General features: G+C 39.8%; 1 protein-coding gene across 4 annotated transcripts in view; it reads left to right on the top strand.

The window, feature by feature from the left end:
* Positions 1-6,857, top strand: part of LOC124802336 — an 85,871-nt gene extending 79,014 nt beyond the window's left edge. For all 4 annotated transcript variants that reach the window (XM_047263144.1, XM_047263143.1, XM_047263145.1 and 1 more), the window contains one exon: positions 5,280-6,857. In XM_047263144.1, the coding sequence (XP_047119100.1) occupies positions 5,280-6,311 (1,032 nt within the window). In that variant the 3' untranslated portion in view covers positions 6,312-6,857. The remainder of the gene's footprint in view (positions 1-5,279) is intronic.
* The last annotated feature ends 9,404 nt before the right edge of the window (positions 6,858-16,261 follow it).

The raw sequence follows: 16,261 nt of genomic DNA, 5'->3' as shown, positions 1-16,261 counted from the left end.
CAACTGTGTTCCCTTTGTCTGCTTTTGGAATGATAACATTTCCATTTTGAAGTTTCCTCCAAAGTTTTCGGAGTGTTGTAGATTCTGTGTTTTTGTAGTTTTTGTGTTTTTATACTGTTTATTATATTACGGGTTGTTTTTTATTCCAGTGTTGACATGGGTGTTTTTATTCCTATCTTCCCTAGTCAAAACACTTTCTGCTTCTATAACTAGATTTTCTATGCAACATTCATCTATTTCTGAATTTACATTGTATTTTAATCCTTTCTCCAACAGCTGTCTTTCTTTACTGTTCAGTTGCACGTCTGTAAGGTTCACTAATCTTGGGTAGAATTTTTGTGTTAGTTTTTCTTGGTTGCTTGTAAAGGTATTGTGTTGTGACTGGAGTTTTTTTGAGTTGATTGATCTTTTTTCTATGAACTGCTTTAATTCTTTGTACAGCAGTTTTTGTATGCTTTTTGACCTTGTTGACCAGATGAGAGAAAACTGTCATATTATTAATGGTGTATGCAAGTTTTAAATGTGTCTTATGTAACTCATAATTTAGTGCTTGTTTTTTGGAGTATAGGGGTCTGATTTCGTATTTTAACCGCATTTTCTGAGCAACATACAATGCTTTTTGGATACTGGGTGAACTGTTTTTGATTTATTTAGGTACAAGATCATTACATTTGCATATGTTTAATTTTATGTGTTGTATAGTTTTATGAATGTTCAGATGAAGTCTTCTGAATTTCTGGTATAGACCACATGGAAATGCCTGGCGTGGCACGAATAACAAGTTTGTTTGTGTGGTCATCCTCCGCAGCAAGCACAGAAATACTAGTTTTGTAAATAAAACCACCTTCTCAAGCTGCAACCTAATTTACTTTTCCCAGACGCGTTTTGCCTTTTCCTTGCTCTAAGGCATTACCAGTGGGATCTATAACGATACAGTTTTGTTTTAATATGATCATAATGTCACTCAACATGTGGCAGTTCACCCTAATTTATTTCTTTGTTTGTTGTCCTCGGTGTTGACATACTGTGTTGTGATGGTGATACTGGCTGAAAAATGGGGCGTGGAAGTGCAACACTGACTACTTTAAATAATGTAGCCGACAGATGCAGAGTTGCGTTCCACAGTAGTTTACTTTCACTGTTCACAACCCCGCAATACTACACAGTTATATATGGCCAGTACACTATTGTTTTAACTTTCCATAAGTCTCATTAATAGTTTGCAGACAAACCTCCACATACTGCTACAATAGTTTACTATTGAACATCTACGAGCAGTAAAAACCTAACCACAAAGTTCACAGTTCTTGAAGAACAGAAAGGTATGTACGGAACGCGCAATGCCATTGTTTTAACACATGGCCTAATTGTGTTACACTTATTTCACAGTTAATTTGATGCATTGTTGTTGTTCTAATCAACACAGGTTCTTGTCTGAAACTTGGCCGTGGACTACTGTCTCGTGACCAAGAACCAGGCCCTTATATATCTTTACAATAATAGGTTCTGAAATTACACATTGTTTGATGTTTAATTTACAGAAATTACGTTTAAAACTTAACTCATTAAATCGACTGAATACATCGAAAAATTCGTTCTTTTTGACAGTTTCTTCTACTACAAGGGTTAGGCCGAATTATTTGTTCAAACGATGAAATTAACAGATATCATTACGTAAACAATACTTTTGACAAAACTGTTAATTATTTTGTAGTTAATTAATGGCTGTCTTTGCTAACATGTTTTCGGATAGAGCCAAATAGATTCTTTTAAGAACACTATTAGTTGTACTTCCAAATGTTTATAATTAGTACAGAATTTGTATTAGTATAAAAGTCAACAGTAGACTTTAAGTTACGAAACAATTACTGATTTCACCCTATAACAAAAGATACTAACCAGGAATAGTCGATATAAATTAGAAAATCAATCACATACATAAACATCTGTATAGAAACCAAATGGCAGTTACAAGAGTTGAGGGGCATGAAAGGGAAGCAGTGGTTGGGAAGGGAGTGAGACAGGGTTGTAGCCTCTCCCCAATGTTATTCAATCTGTATATTGAGCAAGCAGTGAAGGAAACAAAACAAAAATTCGGAGTAGGTATTAAAATCCATGGAGAAGAAATAAAAACTTTGAGGTTCACCAATGACATTGTAATTCTGTCAGAGACAGCAAAGGACTTGGAAGATCAGTTGAATGGAATGGATAGTGTCTTGAAAGGAGGATATAAGATGAACATCAACAAAAGCAAAACGAGGATAATGGAATGTAGTTGAATTAAGTCGGATGATGCTGAGGGAATTAGATTAGGAAATGAGACACTTAAAGTAGTGAGGGAGTTTTGCTATTTGGGGAGCAAAATAACTGATGATGGTCAAAGTATAGAGGATATAAAATGTAGACTGGCAATGGGAAGGAAAGCATTTCTGAAGAAGAGAAATTTGTTAACATCGAGTATAGATTTAAGTGTCAGTAAGTCGTTTCTGAAAGTATTTGTATGGAGTGTAGCCATGCATGGAAGCGAAACATGGACGATAAATAGTTTGGACAAGAAGAGAATAGAAGCTTTCGAAATGTGGTGCTACAGAAGGATGCTGAAGATTAGATGGGTAGATCACATAACTAATTAGGAGGTGTTGAAGAGGATTGGTGAGAAGAGAAGTTTGTGGCACAACTTGACTAGAAGAAGGGACCGGTTGGTAGGACATGCTCTGCGGCATCAAGGGATCACAAATTTAGCATTGGAGGGCAGTGTGGAGGGTAAAAATTGTAGAGGGAGACCAAGAGATGAATACATTAAGCAGATTCAGAAGGATGTAGGTTGCAGTAAGTACTGGGAGATGAAGAAGCTTGCACAGGATAGAGTAGCATGGAAGCTGCATCAAACCAGTCTCAGGACTGAAGACAACAACAACAACAACAACATAAAACTAAGCACAAAATTAGATCTGGCGTTACATTCTTTAAACCCGAGGGCCAACCTTTCTCTTTTATGAAAATACGAATTATACTCACATATGTTAATGGTAATTAGTCAGACACGAAAAAATGAATTTTAAGGAGGCAGATGGCACAACAAGAGGGGAAGTAAAAAATGTCCCAGCTTGCTTTGCCACAAACATCTTTACACTCACTTATCCATGAACCCCTCCACAGAGCATTGAAACGAAAGGTCAAATCAGCCGTCACCAAAGCTTTCAGTCAGTCATTAACAGCTAGTGCATTCATATGTGACACACTGCACTCAAACCCCTTGCCCACGCACACACTCATCAGCTCTCTCTCTCTCTCTCTCTCTCTCTCTCTCTCTCTCTCACACACACACACACACACACACACACACACACACACACACACACACACACACACACAAAAAAACACGTGCGCACGCGATAGCGATACAAAAATCATGAATAGAAGTTGGTTTTGAACATATACTTCGTTAGGTTGGCAAGATGTAGGTAAACAAACCAAAGAGGATGAAATGTGTAATGAAGTTATAGTATTTATGTTGTTAAAAGCACAGTGTCCGAAGAAATAGCTATATCGAGTGGCAAAAGAATAATAGGGCACCACAAAAAAGGAGGAGAAACATGGTGAACAGTGTGAATAAGTTTGGAATACAAAATTGTGCTTATGTGTCGGTAATAAAGTGGTAGTGTGACCTCCAGGCTAGATGAGAGGAAATGCAGATCACAGCAAACCATAAGTAATTACTTATTTACGCATAAAGTTGTGATGTGAACTGTTTGATAATCTAAAAATAACATAACTGTATCGTTGCAGATCCCACTGATGATACCTTAGAGCAAGAAAAAGGCGAAATACATTCCTCTTCGGTCTTGAGTCTCATGTTTCCACTCTCCCTTTTTTATCCACCTTGGGGTTTGACCTCCCTTTCTAAATTGCTTATGTAGTGTGAACTATTAGGGAAAGAAATCCCCTCCTAGCGTCCCTGGCATGGGTTTCTCTGCCCCCAACCCTCTATTCCCTCCCAACTTGGGTCACCAGCAAGGGAAGCCAGTATTGATCTGGCTGAATACCCTGACAACAGAGGCAATACACTTCTGGTACCTAAGCTGGTCGCCTTTTTGGTGCATCAGAACTCTCGCCAAAACCGCCTTGCCTGGCAGCCCTTGCCTCGGCTGGGTAGTGCCCACGAGGTGAGCCCCCGATCAGAGTGGGTAGCTGCTCTTCAGCAGCTGTTTTGTCAGACAGGAACAATGGTCCCTCTGCTCCTACTTTTACATTTTCAGATTCTTCCCAGCTTGTGGTGAAACCAAAGGGTTTCACCACAAGGGTTCCAGGACGGACTGTCCACCTGTGGATCTCCTCTATTTCCTCTATCAGTCCTATCTGGTATGGATCTCATACTGACTAGCAGTATTATTGTATTGGCCAAACAAGTGTTTGTAAGCTAGTTTCTTTGGTGATGAATTAAATTTCTTTGGATTTTTCCAGTGAAACTGTCTGGCATCTGCCATACTCATGATTAATTTTATGTGGTTACTCAACTTCAAATTGCTTAATACTCATGCTCTTAGGTATTTTATGGAAGTACCTGTTTCCAGTGATTTTACTTTCATTTTGTAATCGTATGATCCTCAGCAGTCTTTCCTGCATTTCACTAAAATTTTCTGCTGTTGCGACTTCTCTTTGTACAACACCAGCAGTATACCAAATACCTGTTAGCTCTTTTAACACTGTCCTCTTCTCACTCGGTACATGGCTATGAATTGGCACATTTCTGGGTTGCTCTCAAATCATATATCATTAATAAAATTGTGGCATTCAGTAACAATTTTTAAAAATATTGAAGAGTAGAATTTGCAGCCATGAGTTCCTGCAAAATTATTTGTAAAAGTCTATACATATTCATAAAAGGAATGGTTAAGGCTCTAGCTGTTATACATCCTATTGTGTGGTAAGTAACAGATTTCTCATTTTGATTAAGATCACCAAACATCCCTCTCACAGTTTCCAGTGTTCAATGTTTTTTAGTGTTCTTCCTCCTTTTATTTTAATGGTCCAGTTAACGTATGGACATTTCTTTGATGTAAGTTGTGTTTACTTTTGAACTAATATTAATGTGCCAAGAACATCTAGTACATAGAATGTAGCCGAGACATTAATACTATAGCATTTGTCACCAGTTCCAGTCAAAATTAGTGGAGAGGATTTGTGTCTTGTCCTAGTCTGAAGCAATGCAGGCATTTGTTTGAAAGCTGTAGATGTTATGATTGTGTGCTAATAATGTTTTTTTTTATATTTTTCAGTCACGCAAAAGAAAAGCAGCTCTAGCTGAACTAGAAAGTGAACGTGAGAATTCTATAGATGCTTTAACAGGCAAAAGAATGAAGAATGACCCTAAAAAAGATATTTGGATGCAGTGTGACAAGTGCAAATATACCACAAACTTAAATTCTTTTATGATAAATCACATTCGACAACATGTGAAGAAGAAGCAGCCAGATCTTTGTGAGTTCTGTGGCGGTGAAATCAAAGCAGGGTCGTGTTCAAATAATTGTTCTCTCAAGAAAAGGACGGAAATGCCACAAAGCAGCACTTCTGGTACATCAGTTGTTGTACAGAATTCTAGGCCTGTATCAGCAAGTAGCAGCAACTTTTCCAGACAGGCAACAAAGCCATTTTCTGACAATATGAATCGTCCATCAGATTCAGATGCAGAAACAGTTCAAATGATAGCTGCTGAAATAAATGAATATATAACTGCTAGAAGTGCTGCTGCTGCAGCAGCAGCAGAAGCAGTTGTCACTTCTGCTGCCTCTGGTACACCCCAGCTGTCAGCCCATAAACTGGATTCTGTACAGCAAACATTGCAAGATATTCCTCATGCGCCAGATGGTTCATCACAGATCTCTGTTGGTAATGTCTCAGAGATGCAAAGAATTGAGACAACTCTCAACACTGTGGCAATGAATGGTGGTGATAGTTTACGAATGGACGCTGCAAGTTTAACACAGAATCATGGAATTTCTGTGCCTGGGGAACATATGCAAAATGGAAATGGTGGAAATTCAGCTCCTACAGCCATATGTGTTATGAACATGTCCGAACAAAATTCTGCCGTTGAACAGACATTGCTAGTGCAGAATATGAATGACGATAATAATGCTGTATATGTGCAGGTAGTGGAAGTGGGGAAGGGTGATGAAGTGCATGACACATCAAATATGCCAAAGCAGGTTCTGACTGTTGCAGATGATGGGACAGTGGAGATGGTGGAAGTCATGTGGAATGAAATGGTTTCTTCACACGTTTCTTCAGGACAAGATGTTCAGTTCTAGGTGGAATGAGTTGAGTTGATGTCAGACACATTTTATCAATTGTTGATAGCTTATTGGCCATTGTGTTCATTAGTGTCCCAATATAAAAAAAGTTACTTGATCAGTTCTTGTTTTAATTTAGTAATGTTATTGATTGAAATGTTTTGTTTATTTATTATAAACAGAAGAAATGAAATGAAGTTATGTTCAAGGCGAGTGAAGCTGTGTGTGTGTGTGTGTGTGTGTGTGTGTGTACAATTATATATTGGCAGCAACAGCGGGTATACAATTGTTTACCAAGTAAACTTCACATTCCTTTTGTGGATGTTCACCACTGTGGTTCCCTGTGTTTGTATTATTGATTGTTGTGGACACTTAAGACAAGTACAAGTGTTTGATTCTTGATGACAACTGCACAATTTTTGCTTGATATGTTTCCAGAAAGAGCAGTGAGCCCAAGGCACTGTTGTGCAGTTAAGACTTCATCTTAATCTTGTCATTACAGGTTTGCTCTCATTGTGATATTGACTGTTTTCTTTAATAAATAAATTGATTATATTTTGTAAATATTCAGTGAATGTTACTGCAAAAAATGAATATATTAAAATACTATTTCAATTTGTCTTATAACTGACCATTTGAAAATAATATATTGCATATTTTTATGTTTCGATATTGTGTAATATATTCACCAGAATTCGGGAGACGTGACATTCAGCAGTATGTCCCACAAACATAATTAAGAAGTTATGTTGAGCACACCCATCATATTATTTTTCGCTTCTGATCTATTATTGATGTTTGAGAAAGCACTGCGTCAGAATTGTTGGTTTCCACTCTGCATTAATCTGATGTTAGTAATTAATTGCACTTAATATGTTTAAACAGAAGAGAAGTTCCATATAATCTGTAGACTTGTGCTATAGATTTTCTCCTGTCATATTTACCAACATGCTGAGATTCTTTTTTTAAACATCAATTCCACTTTTTAATTCAAAACATATGTTGACTTATCTGTGAATGATACAAGTGATAAAATTCCCTGTGTTGAACATTTGATTGCCAGAAACCACCAGTCACTTTTTTATTACTGCGCAGAGGCTGTCGTATATTTCTTCCCCAGGAACAAGAATCTGTGTGTTTCCACCTGAAAAAACAGTGGTTTTAGTTTCTTGGGAGAAGGGTGATAACACATCATTGGTCCAAATATAAGCTGCGCCCTTCATTTAGGAGTGAAGAAAATGAAAAACTCAATGGGGGTGGGGTGGAGGGGGGGGATGAACATGGTACATTACCCATTTACAAAAACCATTCACAATATGTCATTCTGAATCACATTTATTTAATGTTGTTGTGTAGACAAGCACCATTACCATTCATTTACGGGCAATAATGACTGAAGGGTATGGGGACATACTGATCATATGTTCCACCATCAGGTTGCCCTTTGTACTGCCTAATGGGCAGCAGTAAGAACAGGCTTAAGGCATAACTTGTGAGTGGTGATTACACTCTTTAACTTACGTAGAACATCACCAGCTTGTGAATAACTAAAAAAGGTAACCCCATGATAAGGCTCTGAAGGCCATGTGCTGTGGTTGTCTGCAGTGTCGTTCCTGAATATGGCAGGCCTGGCCAACATATACACTCATGGAGCAGACTGGCAATCCATCAGTGCAGTTGAATCTGCTGAGCTCTTTGCCTTCCCCCACCACTGCACTATTGTGAGCAGTGTGAGTAAGACGGCTACATGCCGAAGGCTACACAGGCGGAATCTTAGGAAGACATTTTACAACACAGTGCAGTTGATATGAATATTGTGGTGCACTTTTACAAGCAGGTGTTTATCTCGTGTCTAATTTAGCTGCCAAAGCAGTTATTTTTATTACTTGATATAAATAAATACATTATATAGCGCTAATACGGTGAGCAGAATTACAAAAAGCATTACATACAGGCATTTAACATTATGGTGTGATGTTTATGAACTTGTACTACACATTTTAATTTTAGAATTTGTAATAATTCTGGAACTATGATTTGTGATATAGTCAGACACGTGGAGTTACAGATATTCATCATCGTCATCTTGGACAGTTTCCAGCCACTGGCTGGGTCTGTCGGGAACACAAGCCTCTCCATCGTGTTCTGTCTTTCCACCATTCCCCCTCTTCCACCTTCGTCCAGTTCTCTCCTCTTCTCATCACACATTCCTTCACTCCCTTCACCCATCTATCTCTTGGTCTTCCTCTGGGCCTCTTCCCCACCAGTTGCAGATCAAACATCCTCTTTGGAATTCTTCCCTCATCCATTCTCTTCATGTGTCCATACCACTGCAGCCTTGATTTTTCTATCCTGTCCTGTACTGGTTCCTCCTTTAGTCTTTCCCACACATACACATTTTGCAATCTGTCTCGTCTTGTTACACCCAACCTGCTCCTCTGGAACTTCATTTCACTAGCCTGTATTCTACTTTTGTCGCTTTTGTGCATTACCCATGTCTCACTTCCGTATGCCAATATGGGGACAAAGTAGGTTCGGTATATTATTCCCTTGGATTTCTGTGGCACCTCCTTGCTCCAAATAAGCCCCCTGATGCATTTGTAGAACTGCCCTGCTTTTCTGCACCTTTCATTTATTTCCATTGCGTTTCCCCCCTTACTTTCAATCACGCTTCCCAGGTACTTGAAGTTCCCTACCACTTGTAGTTTTTCCCCTCCACAAGTTATATCCACATTTGGCCTATTCTTCTTCCTTGTTGTGACGATTATTTCACTTTTCTTTACAGAGAAATGCATTCCATATTGTGCTGCTGTTGCCTCCCATGCATCTAACTGCTCTTGCACCTCCTTCTCGCAATTTCCCCATACCATCAGGTCATCGGCAAAAAGCACTGCTTTCATTTTATGATCTCCAATTGCATCTGATACTTGCTGTAGGATTTCATCCATAACAATAATAAACAATAAAGGCGAAAGTGCACTTCCCTGTCGCAGCCCATTTTCCAGCTTGAACCATCCAGTACGTTCCCTCCCCACTTTCACACAACTCTCACTTCCCTCGTACATTTTTCTGACTTTTCGTGTTATCTCTTCATCTATTCCTTTTGCGTTCAGCACATCCCAGAGCTTGTCCCTACAGATACTGTCATACGCCTTCTCAATATCCAAAAAGCCCATGATTAAGTCCTTCCCGTACTCATAGTGCCTTTCCTGCAGTTGCCTTACCGCAAATATGAGGTCCGTTGTTGATCTTCCCGATCTGAAACCGTACTGCTCCTCTTGCAGTCTACTTTCAATACTGCTTCTTATTCTCTTCTCCAGGATCTTTTCATAGATTTTTCCACAGTGGCATAGCAGGGTGATTCCTCTGTAGTTCTCACATCTCCTTTTATCCCCTTTCTTGAAGATCGGGACTATAATTCCTTTCTTCCAATCCTCAGGAATTCTGTTCTCCTTCCACACCACCCTCAGCACTCTATATAGCCACTGGGTTCCTACTTCTCCTGCTGCTCGTATCATATCCACTGTTACTTCGTCCCAACCTGGTGCCTTGCCCCCTTTCATCCACTTGATGGCTTCTTCCACTTCATTCCAAGTTAGATCATCAATTTCCCCACTATTATAATCGTCTGCTGCCTTAGGCTCTCCATCGCTGTTAGTTACCCGCTTGGCGGCATTCAACAGATCTTCAAAGTACTCCTTCCAAATCTTTTTGAGCTCATGCATTTCCTCCACAACTCTTCCATTATTATCCATGATCCTCAGGCACTCGCTTCTGTCGTTCCTCTTATTTCTTACCATGGTGTAAAGTACTTTTTTGTTCCCTTCACTGTCCTCTTCTAACATTCTTGTCCATTTTTCCATCCACTACTTCTTCTCTGCCCTTACTATGGTCTGTGCCGCTTTCTTGCTTTCCTTATATTTTACCCTAGCTTCCTCTGTTTGGGTCTGGAACCATTCTCTGAAGGCTTTGTTCTTTCGAAGTACTGCCTCTTTACATATGTTGTTCCACCATGGGGTTTCCCTACTTCTCCTCTTTGTGCTAGTTCTTCCGCACACAGTCTCAGCTGCCTCAACTAGAGCCCTCTTAAAATCTCCCCATTCTTCTTCCACTGTTCTCTGATCTTCCTTTGGTAGCTTCTTCCTGATCAGTGTCTGGTACTGGGTCCTCCGTTCATCCTCTTTCAGCATCCATGTCTTCAACCTTTTCTCCTGTATATCTGTTGCCCTCCTATCTTTTTTCTCTCTCAGGGTGGCTACCAACAGCCGATGGTCACTGTCTAAGGCCTCAGATGGAATGACCTTAACATCTGTGAGGCTGCTCATCATCTGCCTATCCACTAGTACATAGCCTACTACTGAAGTTTGGGACCAGTCCCCACTGTACCAAGTTATTTTGTGACTACTTCTCTTCTTGTGCCAGGAATTTGCGATCGCCAGCCCATTCCTCTTGCAGAATTCCAGCAACAATTTTCCTTCTCTATTTCGGTTCCCCCAGCCCTCTGGTCCCATTATCTCCTCGAATCCTTTCCTGTCTGTGCCAACATGTGCATTGAGGTCCCCTATTATAATCTGATTTCCTCCATTTAGCTGCTTTTGCATGTCATCTTCAAATTCCTCCTTCTCCTTTTTTGTACACCCCACCTGTGGGGCATGTGCTTGGATGATTTCAATGCTTTTTCCTTTCACCCGTACTCTGGCTTTTATCATTCGATCATTGATACCTTCCACCTCCTCCTGCAGACCCTCTGTGACCACTATTGCCACTCCATTTCTTCCCCTCTCATTCCCTATCCAGTACAGTTTACATCCTTTACTTAGTGGTTTTTCACCAACTCCTCTCCACCTAGTCTCAGCAAGTCCCAAGATGTCCAATTTCCTCCTTTCCATCATTTCTACAATTTCTTCTAACTTCCCAGTTAGAGTCCTTACGTTTAAGGTGCCCATTCGTAAACCATCTCGTAATCCTTTTCCATTGCTTGGTCGGTTTCCTTTAAATCTGTTCCGTGATCCGAGGCATGTCCCCTTTTTAAAAGCAGTTGATTTATCCACTACTGGCTTGCTAGGCCTATCGCAACTTCACCAGAGCCCCGTTAGCCGTCACGTTTCAGGGTTCCCATAGGGCCTTCTCAGCTACCGTAGCGGTCCTGGGGCACACGAAGTTCCCGCTGTACATCACCCCTATAGGCAGTCCCCTACTTTGTGCCGTTGCCCATCTCCCACGACTTGGACGAGGGGTTGGACTTATGGGATATTGTAATCTGTTAAACCCAAACATTAGTGGGACTTCGTCTTTTTCGCAAGGAAGAAAGACAAAAAGAAAAAAGTTAACACATTGTTGGACCAAACATTGAACTAACTTAAGCGGCTTGGCTGTGCAGTTGGGGATATTGCTCTTGTGGCAACATTTTATAAAAGTCTTGTAAATTCCTGGATTGGACAAACAGGTCATTGAGCTGAGTTTGTCTTTCACGTCAAATCGAAAGTAATGAGGTACATTAACAGTAAAAAGTGAAAATGATCTGACACGCAAATCGAAATCCATCTTCAGTCATGCAGCTTCTTTGAGAACTTTGGATGAAATGTTTCAATTACTGAAATGTATTCAATCATGTCTGGTCCCCAAAAGACTGCCTTGAGTTATGGTAAATGTTTCAGGTCATGAACTTGAGATGATTTTTCCTCAGGATTAATTTTTGTTTGATAGCATCAGTCTTCTCCGCCACATCTTCTTACCAAATGATTCTTCCCTTGCTTTAAGACACTTAGAGTATTCAAATAATTTGTGATGTCAACAGTAAAAGATATTTCATGACTCTACATACAATTAACTAAGTTTTATTCCTTAATGGTCACTTTCCTTACTACCGCCTCCATTCACTGTCGTTTGTCAGAAAACAAGTGCATCGTATCACCTTTGGGGTTGGTGTTACGACATTCTATCTCATAATAGTGCGATGGCATGTTAATCTCTTTGCTTGGCCTTTATAAACAATATGAAAAGTAAGGCAATTCCCTTTCGGCATTGAATGAGTGGCTTATTCCCCTTTTCTTTTTTGGTCAAGTGCATGGGCGCTGTAGTACTCCTAAAGCAGAACATAAATCTAATTTAATGCAAGTAGTACTGTTGGCGAACTGACTGGCGTTTGGCTCTAGCCTTCCTTTTCCTGTCACTCCTTGCTCTTCAGCCTCACCAGCTGCTGCACTTGGAGCAGTAGGCAGTAGCACAGGCAGAGAGCTAACAGATCACTGTTCGGCGAGGCCTGGCATATGGTAATCATTGGATGTGGCATGGAGGAGTAGTTGATCAATATACTGCTTTCCAAGCCATTGCTGATGACATGGGAACTGCTACTCATTCAAATAACTCCTCAATTGGACTGACAAGGGTGGTTGCACTATGTTTCAGTTCTCTATGCGAGATTCCTGGCAGTATTGGGAATCAAGCCTAGGTGCTCTGCATTGCTCTTAGATGCGCTGACAGCAGAGCTGTGCTGGCGACTCTGAAAGAACTAGGTTCACTAACTTGTTCCACTTGGTGTGAATGCACGATTTAGTGACGGGGGAAAAATTACCTTGCTAATTTGTTTCCTCTATCTAATAATTAATTAAATAATAATTTATGGTAGTTTCTCTGTTAGAAATTTAAACAAAACTGTGGCACTCATTTACACCTTTAGCTATTGATTTTAGCTATTGCTACACAGTCACATTGATCTATTGGAATTAACGAACAATGATAATGTTTGTGGTTACAATACCAAGTGTAAATAAGTGACATTTACTCTGCAGTGAAACTAATTTTGACTCATTTGACTCTGAAAAGTGCTCATTTTGCTGAAGAAAAAATTTTTCGCTTACAAAAAGTTGTTACATGCTGTTCAAAGAGGGGATCTGATTTTGAAAACACACTTAACAGTTTTGAGTTCTGGAATGTTACCTAGGCAGCCTGGCTGCTTTTCTCTTCCCCGCCTCCCTAATGTTCCAAAGTATAGTAAGTGTTTATAAAGTTTGTAGTATAGTAGTCACATTTACATGGTAGACATTTTAATTCAACGTGGTATGTACAAGAGCTGTTCAAAAAGTATCTGCCTTTTTTTACGAACAAGGGGATTGGAGTGTGTGCGTTGTATTGTGGAAAAAAATGAGTGGAATAACGTTATTGCATCAAATTTTGTGTTAAACTACAGATAAAGGAGTGGTGCAACTGCTACAAAGATCGCCACTCATCAGTGAAGAGTGAGGCACTTTCAGGTAGGTTCTCATCAACCACAAGTGAGGTGGTTGTTGATCGTGTAAGGACCCTGGTGATGCAGGATGGACAAATTATAACCAGAGAACTTGCAGATGAGGTTAAAATTAGTGGTGGATCCATTCATTCCATTTTAAAGGAACAGTTGCACCCCAAGAGGCTTTCAGCAAAATTTGTGCCACAGCTGCCGACAGGTGAGCAGAAGCAACTTTGCTCGGAGATCGCACAGGGCAAGCTGGATACTGTGAACAATAATCCCAGCTTTTTAACACAGTTATCACCAGTGATGAGTTCTAGATTTATGGGTACACCCCAGAAGATACTAATGTCACTAAGAAGTACCATCAAGAGGTTCTGCATTGCTTTCTTGAAGCATTGAGTCACAAATGGCCGGACATGGGGCCAGCAGTCAGTTGGTACCTTCCTCATGACAATACACCCGCTCATCATTCTCAGTTAATTCAGAAATTTTTGGCCAAACACGACATCGTTATGGTTTGCCAGTCTCCCTATTCCCCTGACCTAGCACTGAGTGATTTCCGGCTTTTCCTTGTACTGAAAAAGACTCTGAAAAGGACCAGATTTCAGAATAGAGAAGACTTTATGGAAAATTTGATGGAACAGATGTGCACCATACTAAAAAGAGGCTTTCCAGGGATGCTTTCAGCAGGAGCTGCAGTGAGAGAGAAATGTATAGAAGCTGAAGGGAACTGCTTTGAAGGTGGCTAGAGGCAAACAGTTGTATCTGAATAAAGACTGATTTTATAAATAAAAATCATATAAATTTTTAACAACCCTCATGGTACTTGAAGTAATGTATACTGCCATAAACTTTCCAGTTTTTCAAAAAGGAAAAATTGTTCAAGAGCACATTCACCAAGTTTTATAGAAACCAACAGGATTCTTTACATATGTTATATCATAAATTATGTATTCCACATGGTAGAGGACGTGGTTATGTTGGCAACAGGTGTAGAAATAACTTCAGGAGTGCCGTAGGGAAGTTTGTTGAGACCCTTGCTGTTTGTATTGTATACAGGATGTTCCAGGAGAAATGGTGAATACTCAGGGACTTCATTCAGCATTCAAATGCAGCAAAAACATTCAAATGGGCATGTGGCCTATTCTGAATGGTTTCAGAAACACATGTAATTTACATTTATCTTTGGGCTAGTGGTGTGCCAGATATGTGTTACCCACCCTGCCTCTGATATTTTATTTTAGCCCAACATACCTCATTGCTTTCAGCTGTTTGCTCAAGATGTCTTCCTGTCATTAATTTAGTCCGTTCAGTGTGCAGTTGTCCATGCTGTGTTGTTAGTGAATTAGTATGAGGTATTGAGAATGTATTAGAGAGAAGCATTGGTTAACGGTCTTTGTACTTGTACTGTACTAATTAATACGCAGATATGGTTTCTACGGTGGTAGTTCTCCTGCTGGTATCGAAGACTACCACTGGCACTTTTTGACACTGTTGGCAGTTTCCAACATGTTGAATTCCTGATCGTAGAGAGTTTACCAGCGTTTTCAGCACATTGTACTTGTTGTTGGGCAAGTAGCCTTCCCAAGAAGAACAGGTATGCTTCCAAGTTCCCACTTTACTCCTGAAAATGTAGTTCACAGTGTGTGCAGGAACAGCAACACATTGTTGAAATGGTGCAGCATTGTTCTACTACCAAAACATGGCAACTTTCTGTGGGTATCACTGTCCCACGAACACAAGTATAAACATCACATGTGGAAAACATGTACCCACGTCACATGATGTGCCCACAATCTAACAGTAGCAAAAGTGTCGCAGGACTTTTGTCATTGGCTAAATAACAGACATCATTTGCTTCCATTAACACTTTTTACTGATGGTGCTATGTTTACATGAAATGAATCAACAACACATGTAATAATAATCGATTGTTGCAGGAAAATCTACATGTTACAGTGGAAACCAGTTTCCAAGTTAATTTTTTGATCAGCATTCAGATGTGGCATGATTGGTAACATATTGATAGGTTAGGTCATTTTATAAGAGCGAATGGCGAGACAGAATTACTGGCATTTTTTGAAAAATTCATTTGTTGAACACCTTGAGGACATTCCTTTGACTCTACAGTCTGCAATGTACTTCCAGCACGATGTAGTGTCTCCACTTTTTATCACACAAGTCAGGAAACATACATCTCAACCACACTTACTCTAATTGCTGGAGTTTGGTTGTGGTAGTGTAATTAACTGCCCACCAAGATTGGCAGACCTCATGCTATTAGATTTTTGATTCTGGGTTTGGATGGGATCTAAGGTGCACAAATGAAAGGTTGAACATATGGGATGAACTAGTTGGACACATTATAGACGCTGTTACCCTCATTAGGGAACGTACACAGGAACTTGGACAAGCAACACAACATGTTCTCCCAAGAATGCACAAATATATTGATGTTGATGATGTGATATCCAAATATTTATTGTGTACTTTAAAACAGCTGTAATGTGAAGTGCAATAATACTTTGAGGAATGTGTTTTTGTATGTACAAGGTGCTACTAAAAACTTCGTGTCGTCTTAACACTAAATACAATTAAATCATACAAGAATTTTATTCATCTTCATCACTTTCAAAGTAGTCTCTCATACACCAAACCAAGCATGTCTGCCATGAACCGAATGCTTTCTGAAATTCTTAAATTTGGTGTGTTAAGCACCACTTGCAATTCCACATGA

This window comes from Schistocerca piceifrons, chromosome 1, assembly GCF_021461385.2.
Source record: "Schistocerca piceifrons isolate TAMUIC-IGC-003096 chromosome 1, iqSchPice1.1, whole genome shotgun sequence".
In the NCBI taxonomy this organism is placed as follows: Eukaryota; Metazoa; Arthropoda; class Insecta; order Orthoptera; family Acrididae; genus Schistocerca; species Schistocerca piceifrons.
The sequence above is the reverse complement of the archived record's forward strand: the minus strand, read 5'-3'. Positions and strand labels throughout refer to the sequence as shown.